General features: G+C 42.4%; 1 protein-coding gene across 1 annotated transcript in view; it reads right to left on the reverse strand.

Moving 5' to 3' along the window:
- The window catches only part of LOC124556037 (E3 ubiquitin-protein ligase Rnf220-like), a 678,682-nt gene that overhangs the window by 58,059 nt on the left and 605,370 nt on the right, over nucleotides 1-15,253 (reverse strand). The window contains exons 7-8 of the mRNA XM_047130072.1: nucleotides 1,149-1,239; nucleotides 972-1,118 (exon numbers count right to left, since the gene is read on the reverse strand). Coding sequence (XP_046986028.1) covers nucleotides 972-1,118; nucleotides 1,149-1,239 — 238 coding nt within the window. The remainder of the gene's footprint in view (nucleotides 1-971; nucleotides 1,119-1,148; nucleotides 1,240-15,253) is intronic.

A 15,253-nucleotide genomic window follows, 5' to 3' on the forward strand; every position in this document is an offset into this window, starting at 1 on the left:
ATGGTCGCTTGACACTGCACTTTCACCCATTTTTCAAACCATAGGCAAAGTTTTCGCCGCGACGTAATGGCAAGCAGTGTTGCTGCATTGTCTGTGGTGAGAGATAATGCCTGATATTTGGTATTCTCGGCACACTCTTGACACTGTGAATTCGGAATATTGAATTACGTAACGATTTCCGAAGTGAAAGGTCCCATGCGTCCAGCTTCAACTACCATTTCGCGTTCAAAGCCAGTTAATTCCCGTCTTGCGCCCGTAACCACGCCGGAAACCTTTTCACATGAATCACCTCAGCGGAAATGACACCTCCGCCAATGCACTGCCCGTTCATACCCAGTGAACGCGAAACTACCGCCATCTGTACATGTGCATATCGCTATCCATGACTCTTATCACCTCCGTGTATTTCAAAAGTTCTTATCCTCTTCTTATCTGAACTGTTTATCGTACACGTTTCACTTCCGTACAAGTCTTCCAGACAAATAACTTCAGAAAATTTTCCCTAACACTCAAATTTAAATTTACGTTCAAAAGTTTCTCGCTACTGGTAATTTCCTCGGCATCGCCTGATTTAATTCGACTACATGCAGTTACCTTAGTTTTACTTACGTCGATGTTCATCTTATAACCTCTTTTCAAGGCACTATCCACTCCATCCAAATGCTCGTCCAGTTCGTTTGTCGTCTCCTACGGTTTACTCTATCATCGACAAACCACAAAGTTTTGATTTCTTCCCCCAAACGTTCAATTCTCTTTCGAAATTTCTTCCTTGTTTTCTTCACACCTTTCTCCATGAACAAACTTACACTTGTTATTGTTGTTGTTGTTTTTGTTGTGGACTTTAGACCGACGACTGTTCGATGCAGCTCTCCGCGCTACAGTACCCTGTGCAAGCCTCAATTATTGAGTTTTAGCTACGTTTGAGTGTAATAGCAATGTGTTGAAGGAGGGTGTCTGGAGGTAGTACTGACCATGCAGATGAGGCATTTGAACTTGTCGGCGCTGGAGGCGTCCGCCTCGAGCTGTCGGATGCGCGCCTTGAGCGCCTCGACCAGCTGGTCGCGGTCTGGCGCGGGGTCGCTGGGGTGCGGGCCCGCGCCCGCGGCCGCGCCAGCCGCCTCGCCGTCGCCCTCCGCCTCTGCGTCGCCGTCGCCCTCGCCCTCGCCGTCGCCCTCGCCGTCGCCGTCCGGCTCCTCCTTGATGTCGGTCGCCTCCGCTGCCGGACTGCTGCTATCGCCACTGAAACACCCACCAGTCACATCACGACATGCGTTACCTCCGTATTTGACAGTGTCGCCATTCCGCTTCCTTCCACAAAGCTCGACAAAGTGATTGACAGGGGGAGCGAAAATGACCCTCTTCACACAATGTGATCTGTTACCGCGGATGATCTGAGTAGCTGAGCAAAGTTCGTACGAGGAAACTATTGATATCAAATTAATTGACCAATTAATTAAATTGATCAATTAATTACCCCTACCTCTCTGGCAATTCCCCAGCCGATTGGGTGGTCCCTATTATTCCCTTCTGGGAAATCACACGCCCTGCCACCCATCTCTTAAGAAAAATCGCTCAGTCTAAGCTGAGCTGTTGGACTGATCTCTCAACATGAAATTGAAATCAATGTCAATTACATTACAAAGGATATCTGTTTATTTACAAAATTCAGTTTGCATATTCGGTACTTAATCAGTTTGCAGAAGACAGGGTGGGCTCCTCTGCTCCCCTCCCACACCTAGAAAGACTTCGGGAAATTCAGAATCTAAGGAAAAAATCAAATTTTCGTGGTAAATTAGAATTTTCGCGGTAAATTCAAATGCTAAAACGTATAGGTCATAATAATAATGATGAAAATATTAATAATAACGTATTCAAATATGTGGTATCCGTTCTTTCGACAAACCCAACGGAAGACATAATTTTGGTCCAGCAGCAACTACGAATAATACACAAAAGAAATGCACACAATGGGTTCGAGTAGGCCAGGGCCGGCCAGGAATTCTGCGCGCCTGCGGTGCTCCTGCACATGTGCAACTTCCGGGACACAGCGTGCACGCCGCAGCCGTCAGCGTTCATGTAGTGCATGTTTCTACGCACAGATGTCGCTCCTCTGTTACACAAAGTGTGTTATCAACACCTCGTATGTATATCACAACCTGGGCTGTAACTGTAAGATCTGTTGCTTCATCTAGCGCAACAGAGAAACCGACAAAGTATTTAGCCTTATTTATTAGCTGCCTGTGCAGATCGCCGACCATAGCACTGATACGTCTTGTCACTGTTCGTTTGGATAGACTGATTTCTTGAAACCTGCTAACGTTCGTGGGACACACAAGTTCTGCAGCATCAATCAGACACCCTTTCACAAACTCCCCTTCATAAAAGGGTTTCCCAGATTGTGCAACTCTTAATGCAATTTTAAAACTTGCTCGCAGTGAAGATTTAGTGTGGTTGTCGTTCTGGAAAATTGGAGACAGTACATTGTACACCGTACAGTAAAACAGGCGTAAATGTAACACAAGAAACTAAGAGTTCAAGAAGTATCAGTTACTTTGACGTACAGTAAAATCGACTTGATGTGTCTCATCCATTTTCTGAAGGACATTTAATTTTGCTTGCCGTTCTTCACTGTTGAGTACACTACACTCGTCTTTGTGATATCTATTGTAATGTCTTTCAATCGAAAACTTACGCTGGACGCCTATTATTCGGCGGCACGGCAAACACTGTGAGTTTTCACCAACGGCTACAAAAAAGAATTGCAGTTCCCAGTCATTTTTAAACGACTGAGAACATAGATCTCCCGTCCTATGCTTTTTCACAGTACTTGCCATTTCTCAGTACTTCTCTGTTAAGGTTACGGTCACCAGGGGTAAACGAGACAGGATATGTTGCGCTCTAGCTTGTACAACAGGGAAGTGGAGCCGCCACCGTTCATTTAGGACACATGTCTAATAACAGATGTCGCTGTCGCACATGTGCAGCACTTCCGCACGTCTGCACACTGTGCAGCGTTTGGCCGGCCCTGGAGCAGGCAATGATTTAAACCAATGGGGAAAGCTGAAAATTTGTGCTGGACTAGGATCATCACCTTCTGACAGCACTGTTTCATTACTGAAAGGCTGCCTAGCTCTCTACCTTTCACTGGCTATGTAGAGAGCTGTCATAAACAGAAAAAATTGCACACTAATGTTCAGGAAAAAATTACCACCATGTGCATGTTCGAAGCCAAATATTTTTTACGGCTGGCAGTGCTTCTAGTGATTTGTAGTCAGTGATATAATAGAACAGTAGCAGATCTCTTTAGCTGTTTTAGATTCAACTCTTACATTTATTTACATTCAACTCCAACGCTTACCAATCCTCAATCCCCTGCAAATCGCTATAACCTACCTGTGTTGCAGCCCTGCTATAGACAGGAACCTACATCCGAGTATGTATTCTGCAAACCACTCCACAGTGAGGAATGTATGGTGGTAGCAGTAGTATCGATTTCTTCGTTCCTTTTACAATCACATGCGTAATTATCAAGTAAAAATAGATGTATGTATCCCCCCTAGGATTACTATGATAGATACAGATTGTTTAATGCCCGAGGGAACCATACTGCCGCACCATTACACTACGAGGACTGTACAAAGATAGTCTGATCTGCAATTCATCGATTCAAATGATAATCTACTTGTCCCAATCTAATTTATCATATTCCAGTGATCACTACACTACATATACAATGGCATAATGGCATCAGAGTCTTCACTGAAAGCATAGCCACCTGTTTTTCAGCTGGGATATACCTCCATAATACAGTATCACAGATCGTTCAACACGCGCGCTATCTGCCGAATCATCTACATTGGTGCAACAGCCTCCCACCACCATGCACAATTCAGAGCTACTGCAACATCAGGGAAAGATTCAACTTTTAGTCATAGCATTGCTCATTTTCCCCCACACGCTCTTTGGGAGTGGACCGACCATGATAGCATATTCTCTGTAGAACAGAGTATATCCATAAGGCAGTACACGTATGTATAGTGTAGTTATTTATTTAGAAGCAAATCCAGTACCTACACGCTTATCCGACTATCATACATCGAGAGCCAAGTAACCAAGAAGAACAAGCCAGACCAAATAATTGTCAATGTTTCCTCCAGCAACAGCAGTCATCTTGGAGCCACTTACAACCCGATCAGATTGTAGTCCCACAGTATCTAGGTGACTTGACGATGAGAAATGCAGCCACTTGCCTCCTAGACTATCACATCTTTGTGGGTGGATTATATCCCCTTAAAATTCCATGAAAATGAATTTCAGCCTTAGGCTGACATATTCTTCTCCTTTAGCTAACCAACCTATCACTCCTCAAGTTTTTTGGTTGACTCTCTCAAGATTACACCAAATGGATCTGACCCCAACACATGCAGTCTTCTTCAGTTCACTTCAGGTGCTTACTGCTAAGCATTTTACTGCGGCTAACATTTCCAATGACAATGTATACGATTTCTAGTCCAATCAATGTGCAATATATTTAATTATGTTCAGGTCAACTACAAGCGCAACCATAGGTCTTCCCATCTGCTTGCAAAGAACTCCATCACCTGTGAGCATCCTACATACAAAACAAACACGCTGCAAGCCACTGTACAGTGCATGGTGGCGAATACTTACCATCACTATTACAGATTACTCTTCTATCCCAATCTCAAATCTGATTGTCTATATACTTCCATACAAACTCTAATCCACCTTTATGCTTCCTGGCTAAACAGATGGTCTGTCTCATAGATTTTTTTGTCTTCGCTGCATATTCGAATGGAACACGCCAACCTATACGACCCTAGCACCATCAAAAATTGGTTCAAATGGCTCTAAGCACTATGGGACGTAACATCTGAGGTCATCAATCCCCTAGACTCAGAACTACTTCAACCTAACTAACACCTAAGGACATCACACACGTCCATGCCCGAACCTGCGACCGTAGCAGCCGTGTGCGGTCTGAAGCGCCTAGGACCGCTCCACCACAGCGGCTTGCTATTTTTACTCGATCATTACGCATATGACTAGAAAAGGCACAAAGAAATGGGTAATACTACCGACATAGCCCACAGCGTACAGTGGTTTGCTGAATACGTATTTAGATGTAGGCTCCTGTCTATAGCTGGGTTGCGATCCGGTAACCTGAAGCGATTTGCAGAGGGTTGAGGATTGGTGGACGTTGGAGCTGAATGTAGATAAATGTAACTATTGAATCTAAAATAGCCGATGAAAATTCTTACCTTTTTATTACCTCACTGACTACAAATCGCTAATAGCAATACCAGTCGTATAAAATATCTGAATGCGAGCAACTGCAGGGTGGTGAATTCCTCATTGAACGTTAGGGTACTACTTGGAAGGTAAACGATACTCTGACAAAAGGGAGGCTGAAAGGTGATTTCTTTACCTCTTCCTCTAATTGCTGTGAGCAAACATTATTACTCCATTCCACATACGTCTCGTAAAGTGGCTGCAATGAGAAAAGCAGCAGCTAATACGAAAGTTTTTTCTGAGGGACTGGGGATGTACCACAGGGATGGCATAGATACTAGGGAGGCCCCCCCCTCCCCGATCGCCTGGGGAATTCCTTGAGAGGAGGGGATAATTCATTGATATATATAGTTACAGCCGTTACACCCTCATCCTGTCCCTGGGTGTATAGGGTTGTTAGTTACAGCCGTTACACCCTCATCCTGTCCCTGGGTGTATAGGGTTGTTAATGTTGTGAACAATTAACTTTAGAACAAATTATCGTAAATCTACTTTCCGAATTCGATCTACTTAAAGGGAGGTCTGTCGCGAACAAAAAGAAACCGGTCACATTGTGCCAGTAGAAGGCCTTAGACAGACAGACAGAGAGAGAGAGAGAGAGAGAGAGAGAGAGAGAGAGAGAGAGAGGGGGGGGGGGGGAAGGAGGGGAAACAGCACTACGTTAAAGTGGTGGGAATGATGAACTTCGTAGTCATCATCAAGCTAGAGGCCTTATGAAATATATTCCTAATGGATTGACGCACATACCTTTTACATGGAAGGAGATCACATTATGTATCAAAGAAATCCATACAACTAACTGGGGCTCGAATGCCAGACTCTTGGGGGGCTGTCCTAATGCTTAAGCAAACCAAATGTTATCGATTAATCTAGTGAAATTGAGGTACGATATCTGATCAGGCTATCTGTCAATAATGAAACAAGTGTAGGTAGGAATAGGGACATAGGTCGCAGATGAAGTTATAGAATGAAACATTTTTCAGAATTGAAACTAAACGAACCTCAACTATGAACCTGCAGTTTGATTTGCCCACTTGAGATGAGGAAGTTGGTGAAACATAATACTGAGCATTAACAAATTTAATGACAAGACATAACAATGATATATTCGGAAGATAAGAATTTTTGAAAAACTATTTCTGAAAGACCAGTATGATATATCGAAGTTTCACCTAAATCAAGGCGTTCTTAGCGAGAATGCATAGACAGAAGGATACCTGGAAATATTAAACTTGTCAATAGTGGAGGATGAGTGCGGGTTCTACCACCGATAACAATCTTGTCTTAATGTCATACCCACTTTTCCGGAAAATTCAACCCTCTGCCCACACCTGTTGGATAATTGCGTGAGGTGTATTTAAGGTCAGGATGTAACCTGATACCCTGTCAATGCATCATGGAGAATTACGTGACATAACAATGGCGGGGAAATAAAGGTCACTGCTTCCCTCCCCCTTCTCTCCAGCCCAATAGGAATCAAGCTTCCCCCTCCCCTCGCCACTTATTATTATTATTATTATTATTATTATTATTTCTTTCTTTTCTCAGACGTTATGTCTGGTCAAAAATGGAAAGTGACGCGGACCTTGATCAAGCGTGGCTTCCTTTTAACTGTACGGTATATGTTATATTGCATTTAGGAACTTTCGGGTAATTGAACATGTATCAATAATTACGAATTTCTGTAGTTGTATACATAAATTTGGATGTAGCTGTATTGCATTGATGTACTGGTGGATATTGTGTGGTATGACTCCTGTAGTTGATAGTATAATTGGTATAATGTCAACTTTATCCTGATGCCACATGTCCTTGACTTCCTCAGCCAGTTGGATGTATTTTTCAATTTTTTCTCCTGTTTTCTTTTGTATATTTGTTAAATTGGGTATGGATATTTCGATTAGTTGTGTTAATTTCTTCTTTTTACTGGTGAGTATGATGTCAGGTTTGTTATGTGGTGTTGTTTTATCTGTTATAATGGTTCTGTTCCAGTATAGTTTGTATTCATCATTCTCCAGTACATTTTGTGGGAACGTGTTGTTTTATAAGTTTATTTGTAAGGCAAGCTGTTGATGTATTATTTTTGCTACATTGCCATGTCTTCTTGGGTATTCTGTATTTGCTAGTATTGTACACCCGTTTGCGATGTGATCTACTGTTTCTATTTGTTGTTCGAAAAGTCTGCATTTATCTGTTGTGGTATTGGGATCTTTAATAATATGCTTACTGTAATATCTGGTGTTTATTGTTTGATCCTGTATTGCAATCATGAATCCTTCCGTCTCCCTGTATATATTGCCTTTTCTTAGCCATGTGTTGGATGCGTGCCGGCCGAAGTGGCCGCGCGGTTCTGGCGCTGCAGTCTGGAACCGCGAGACCGCTACGGTCGCAGGTTAGAATTCTGCCTCGGGCATGGATGTGTGTGATGTCCTTAGGTTAGTTAGGTTTAACTAGTTCTAAGTTCTAGGGGACTAATGACCTCAGCAGTTGAGTCCCATAGTGCTCAGAGCCATTTGAACCATTTTTTTGTTGGATGCGTCTTGATCGATGTGTGGCTGTGTTAGATGATACGGGTGCTTGCCATGTGGTGTTTTCTTTTTCCAATTTACTTTCTTCGTATCTGTTGATGCTATGTGATCTAAAGGGTTGTAGAAGTGGTTATGAAATTGCAGTGGTGTAGCCGATGTATTTATATTAGTGATTGCTTTGTGTATTTTGCTAGTTTCTGCTCGTCCTATAAAGAATTTTCTTAAATTGTCTACCTGTCCATAATGTAGGTTTTTTATGTCGATAAATCCCCTTCCTCCTTCCTTTCTGCTTAATGTGAATCTTTCAGCTGCTGAATGTATGTGATGTATTCTATATTTGTGGCATTGTGATCGTGTAAGTGTATTGAGTGCTTCTAGGTCTACATCTACATCTACATCTACATTGATACTCCGCAAGCCACCCAACGGTGTGTGGCGGAGGGCACTTTACGTGCCACTGTCATTACCTCCCTTTCCTGTTCCAGTCGCGTATGGTTCGCGGGAAGAACGACTGCCTGAAAGCCTCCGTGCGCGCTCTAATCTCTCTAATTTTACATTCGTGATCTCCTCGGGAAGTATAAGTAGGGGGAAGCAATATATTCGATACCTCATCCAGAAACGCACCCTCTCGAAACCTGGCGAGCAAGCTACACCGCGATGCAGAGCGCCTCTCTTGCAGAGTCTGCCACTTGAGTTTATTAAACATCTCCGTAACGCTATCACGGTTACCAAATAACCCGGTGACGAAACGCGCCGCTCTTCTTTGGATCTTCTCTATCTCCTCCGTCAACCCGACCTGGTACGGATCCCACACTGATGAGCAATACTCAAGTATAGGTCGAACGAGTGTTTTGTAAGCCACCTCCTTTGTTGATGGACTACATTTTCTAAGCACTCTCCCAATGAATCTCAACCTGGTACCCGCCTTACCAACAATTAATTTTATATGATCATTCCACTTCAAATCGTTCCGTACGCATACTCCCAGATATTTTACAGAAGTAACTGCTACCAGTGTTTGTTCCGCTATCATATAATCATACAATAAAGGATCCTTCTTTCTATGTATTCGCAATACATTACATTTGTCTATGTTAAGGGTCAGTTGCCACTCCCTGCACCAAGTGCCTATCCGCTGCAGATCTTCCTGTATTTCGCTACAATTTTCTAATGCAGCAACTTCTCTGTATACTACAGCATCATCCGCGAAAAGCCGCATGGAACTTCCGACACTATCTACTAAGTCATTTATATATATTGTGAAAAGCAATGGTCCCATAACACTCCCCTGTGGCACGCCAGAGGTTACTTTAACGTCTGTAGACGTCTCTCCGTTGATAACAACATGCTGTGTTCTGTTTGCTAAAAACTCTTCAATCCAGCCACACAGCTGGTCTGATATTCCGTAGGCTCTTACTTTGTTTATCAGGCGACAGTGCGGAACTGTATCGAACGCCTTCCGGAAGTCAAGAAAAATAGCATCTACCTGGGAGCCTGTATCTAATATTTTCTGGGTGTCATGAACAAATAAGGCGAGTTGGGTCTCACACGATCGCTGTTTCCGGAATCCATGTTGATTCCTACATAGTAGATTCTGGGTTTCCAGAAATGACATGATACGCGAGCAAAAAACATGTTCTAAAATTCTACAAGAGATCGACGTAAGAGATATAGGTCTATAGTTTTGCGCATCTGCTCGACGACCCTTCTTGAAGACTGGGACTATCTGTGCTCTTTTCCAATCATTTGGAACCCTCCGTTCCTCTAGAGACTTGCGGTACACGGCTGTTAGAAGGGGGGCAAGTTCTTTCGCGTACTCTGTGTAGAATCGAATTGGTATCCCGTCAGGTCCAGTGGACTTTCCTCTATTGAGTGATTCCAGTTGCTTTTCTATTCCTTGGACACTTATTTCGATGTCAGCCATTTTTTCGTTTGTGCGAGGATTTAGAGAAGGAACTGCAGTGCGGTCTTCCTCTGTGAAACAGCTTTGGAAAAAGGTGTTTAGTATTTCAGCTTTACGCGTGTCATCCTCTGTTTCAATGCCATCATCATCCCGTAGTGTCTGGATATGCTGTTTCGAGCCATTTACTGATTTAACGTAAGACCAGAACTTCCTAGGATTTTCTGTCAAGTCGGTACATAGAATTTTACTTTCGAATTCAATGAACGCTTCACGCATAGCCCTCCTTACGCTAACTTTGACATCGTTTAGCTTCTGTTTGTCTGAGAGGTTTTGGCTGCGTTTAAACTTGGAGTGGAGCTCTCTTTGCTTTCGCAGTAGTTTCCTAACTTTGTTGTTGTACCACGGTGGGTTTTTCCCGTCCCTCACAGTTTTACTCGGCACGTACCTGTCTAAAACGCATTTTACGATTGCCTTGAACTTTTTCCATAAACACTCAACATTGTCAGTGTCGGAACAGAAATTTTCGTTTTGATCTGTTAGGTAGTCTGAAATCTGCCTTCTATTACTCTTGCTAAACAGATAAACCTTCCTCCCTTTTTTTATATTCCTATTAACTTCCATATTCAGGGATGCTGCAACGGCCTTATGATCACTGATTCCCTGTTCTGTACATACAGAGTCGAAAAGTTCGGGTCTGTTTGTTATCAGTAGGTCCAATGTATTATCTCCACGAGTCGGTTCTCTGTTTAATTGCTCGAGGTAATTTTCGGATAGTGCACTCAGTATAATGTCACTCGATGCTCTGTCCCTACCACCCGTCCTAAACATCTGAGTGTCCCAGTCTATATCTGGTAAATTGAAATCTCCACCTAAGACTATAACATGCTGAGAAAATTTATGTGCAATGTATTCCAAATTTTCTCTCAGTTGTTCTGCCACTAATGCTGCTGAGTCGGGAGGTCGGTAAAAGGAGCCAATTATTAACCTAGTTCGGTTGTTTAGTGTAACCTCCACCCATAATAATTCACAGGAACTATCCACTTCTACTTCACTACAGGATAAACTACTACTAACAGCGATGAACACTCCACCACCGGTTGCATGCAATCTATCCTTTCTAAACACCGTCTGTACCTTTGTAAAAATTTCGGCAGAATTTATCTCTGGCTTAAGCCAGCTTTCTGTACCTATAACGATTTCAGCTTCGGTGCTTTCTATCAGCGCTTGAAGTTCCGGTACTTTACCAACGCAGCTTCGACAGTTGACAATTACAATACCGATTGCTGCTTGGTCCCCGCATGTCCTGACTTTGCCCCCCACCCGTTGAGGCTGTTGCCCTTTCTGTACTTGCCCAAGGCCATCTAACCTAAAAAACCGCCCAGCCCACGCCACACAACCCCTGCTACCCGTGTAGCCGCTTGTTGCGTGTAGTGGACTCCTGACCTATCCAGCGGAACCCGAAACCCCACCACCCTATGGCGCAAGTCGAGGAATCTGCAGCCCACACGGTCGCAGAACCGTCTCAGCCTCTGATTCAGACCCTCCACTCGGCTCTGTACCAAAGGTCCGCAGTCAGTCCTGTCGACGATGCTGCAGATGGTGAGCTCTGCTTTCATCCCGCTAGCGAGACTGGCAGTCTTCACCAAATCAGATAGCCGCCGGAAGCCAGAGAGGATTTCCTCCGATCCATAGCGACACACATCATTGGTGCCGACATGAGCGACCACCTGCAGATGGGTGCACCCTGTACCCTTCATGGCATCCGGAAGGACCCTTTCCACATCTGGAATGACTCCCCCCGGTATGCACACGGAGTGCACATTGGTTTTCTTCCCCTCTCTTGCTGCCATTTCCCTAAGGGGCCCCATTTCACTACTCCAAATGAGTAGGTCAATATTGGTATAGCATAAGTATTTATAGCTTTTGTCTTGTTTCTTGCTGTCAGTTATGTTCTCGGTATTTTTGTTAGTCTTTGTCTATATTTTTCTTTTAGTTCTTCTTTAATATTTGTATTATCTATTCCTATTTTTTGTCTGTATCCTAGATATTTATAGGCATCTGCTTTTTCCATCGCTTCTATGCAGTCGCTGTGGTTATCCAATATGTAATCTTCTTGTTTAGTGTGTTTTCCCTTGACTATGCTATTTTTCTTACATTTGTCTGTTCCAAAAGCCATATTTATATCATTGCTGAATACTTCTGTTATCTTTAGTAATTGGTTGAGTTGTTGATTTGTTGCTGCCAGTAGTTTTAGATCATCCATGTATAGCAAATGTGTGATTTTGTGCGGGTATCTTCCAGTAATATTGTATCCATAATTTGTATTATTTAGCATGTTGGATAGTGGGTTCAGAGCAAGGCAGAACCAGAAAGGACTTAATGAGTCTCCTTGGTATATTCCACGCTTAATCTGTATTGGCTGTGATGTGATATTATTTGAATTTGTTTGGATATTAAGTGTGGTTTTCCAATTTTTCATTACTATGTTTAGGAACTGTATCAATTTAGGATCTACTTTGTATATTTCCAATATTTGTAGTAACCATGAGTGGGGTACACTATCAAAAGCTTTTTGGTAATCAATGTATGCATAGTGTAGCGACCTTTGTTTAGTTTAGCTTGATATGTCACCTCTGCATCTATTATCAGTTGCTCTTTACTTCCTAGTGCTCCTTTGCAACATACTTTTTGTTCTTCATTTATAACTTTGTTCTGTGTTGTATGTGTCATTAAGTTCTGTGTAATTACTGAAGTTAATATTTTGTATATTGTTGGTAGGCATGTTATGGGGCGATATTTAGCTGGGTTTGCTGTGTCTGCTTGATCTTTAGGTTTCAGATAAGTTATTCCATGTGTAAGTGTATCAGGGAATGTGTATGGGTCTGCAATGTAACTGTTAAATAATTTAGTTAGATGTGAATGTGTTGAGGTGAATTTCTTTAGCCAGAAATTTGCTATTTTATCTTTTCCAGGGGCTTTCCAATTGTGAGTAGAATTAATTGCTTGGGTGACTTCATGTTGCAAAATTATCACTTCAGGCATTTGTGGTATCATCTTGTATGTATCTGTTTCTGCTTGTATCCACCGTGCATGCCTGTTATGTTGTACCGGGTTTGATCATATTATTAATATCATTATTATTACTATTATTATTATTATTATTATTATTTCAATTAAGCGAATTCACTCATTCCAGGTCTGAACGTCAATTGAAAGGATTACCTTGAAGCACTAACAGTAGAGATCAGCCACCGTCTCCAACCAGAGTAAAAAGAAGAACAAGTCAGTCACATTCGAAAGTATTTGTCCATCCAATTCTCTTACTATTAATCAATTATTAATATTATCTATGTAAATACTTTCTTTTTTAAAAATGACGACTTATTAACATTCTGTTTGTTTTTAGGAAATACTTACGATTATTCTTTCTCCACAAATGATCAATTATTTATTGATACTCTGCGCGTTTTTACTTAGGATATTTCATTTTTATTTTCTAACAGCGCAACATCCTCCTGATGCGGCACCAGTGGAAATGGTGGACCACGTCAAGCAAGTGTTCGTGATAAGTCAGCCTATTGCCGCGACCGCTGCCCCGGGGCTCGCGCAAGCCTCCAGCGACTCAATGCCCACTACCGCCGCCGTGAGTGGTCGCTGCTTCGCCAAAGCTTGAAGGCCAGAGAAACACCGCTGTGGACGCTGACTGCCGCCCACGTAGCTGACAAGACCCAACATGGCTTATCCGCAAACAGTTGCCGGAAGCATCCCATGCATTTGATTCACGATTGCGAGAGAGCGATGGATAATAGTCGCACCCTTTCTAGCACATGAGACAGCCGATGGGCAAGCATTCCTCACACTGGAGATAAGACGGAAGTAGATCGCGAAAGTGATGCGCATCACTTTTAGATGCGAGTATAAGCCACACTGCGCTCCAATGTTGCTTCACTCCTAAAATATGGCCGCCCGCCAGCAGCGCCTATGCACCAGAGGAAGCTAAGGGCTGACAGCCCACACAACTGAGATTAGACCGGCATTCTATCAGAAGCAGCCAGCAACTCGAAAAATGCAGTCAGTTTTTTTTAAAAAAACTATTAAATACTTTTTTTATTCTGTGTCTCTCCGCTTCTCGAGGATAGTTCCAGAAAAGAGATGTTATTAAAATTATATGTACTGCTCCTTCATTACTTTCCTAAATTTCATTCTGCAGCTACGAAAGTGATGGCTCTCTACGATTTCTACGGGACAGCAGACAACCGCTAACGACTGTGAAGAAAAACGTGATGCTCACGTATCTTTGTAAGTAGTGGTAAGCTTAGAGCAGCAATTGCATGGTTTATATAGTGCAAAACATACTGTTGTGTGTTTGTATAGTTGGAGCAGTAAGGACTCTGACATATAGGTGAAAACAGCACCTGATGCACATTTGTTTAATTTCTTCGTTCAGTTCGAACACCTACATCATTTAAATATAAAATTAATCAAATTTATTTGCTAATTAACATACATCTAATAATCGGTGCCGGCCGAAGTGGCCGTGCGGTTAAAGGCGCTGCAGTCTGGAACCGCAAGACCGCTACGGTCGCAGGTTCGAATCCTGCCTCGGGCATGGATGTTTGTGATGTCCTTAGGTTAGTTAGGTTTAACTAGTTCTAAGTTCTAGAGGACTAATGACCTCAGCAGTTGAGTCCCATAGTGCTCAGAGCCATTTGAACCATTTTTTAATAATCGGTTTTTAGAAAAAAATGTGTGTCTTCTTGTTCTCACTGAACCGGTGAGTTGGAAAAGGGGTCACGTCTCGGAAAGTCAGTTTTTCAGGAGTCTACACAACAGGTTTAAGCATGGTGTCGTGGAGTTCCCATGTAGCAATTGGCCCCGGGTGAAACAATATACACCATTACAACACACTTTAGCTAACGACTGTGGTCAATACTGGAGTTTGAATGTACTGGAGATGACACCTTTTAGAACCTGATGATGCTGATGTGGCAACCAGTGTTCTGTTTGCTGAGAAAGGATTTTGTTGTGTAAGTTTTTACTATCCATACTCATTACAGCAATGAAAAAGCAGCTGGTACATACTGTAACGAAATGATTTCTGCTCGTCAGGTAAGTATTGTAGAATTTTTTTTACATCGTCTAGATTCTTCTTTTTTATTAGAACAGGTCCAATTGGACATTGCCTCTTCTCTTACTCAACGCCCTTCTAACGAGCTCTTCTGTTGATGAGATATGATTCCATGTTATACGAAACGATGCATACAGTTATTCCGGTAATCGTAAATTTAAAAAAGTGGAGTGGCCCCTTTTTCAGCTCATCGATGCAACCGCGTACCACGCACACTGCATAATTACATAAATTCTAAATTATCGATATTTTATACAATACTGTGAATAGAGATTGTTTAAATTTTAAAAAATCATCACGAATTTATTGACAAACTTTTATAAAATATCGATGATAAGATATGTGTTAATTAGCATATATTTGATAAATGTTTATATCTAA

Source organism: Schistocerca americana, chromosome X (assembly GCF_021461395.2).
Source record: "Schistocerca americana isolate TAMUIC-IGC-003095 chromosome X, iqSchAmer2.1, whole genome shotgun sequence".
In the NCBI taxonomy this organism is placed as follows: Eukaryota; Metazoa; Arthropoda; class Insecta; order Orthoptera; family Acrididae; genus Schistocerca; species Schistocerca americana.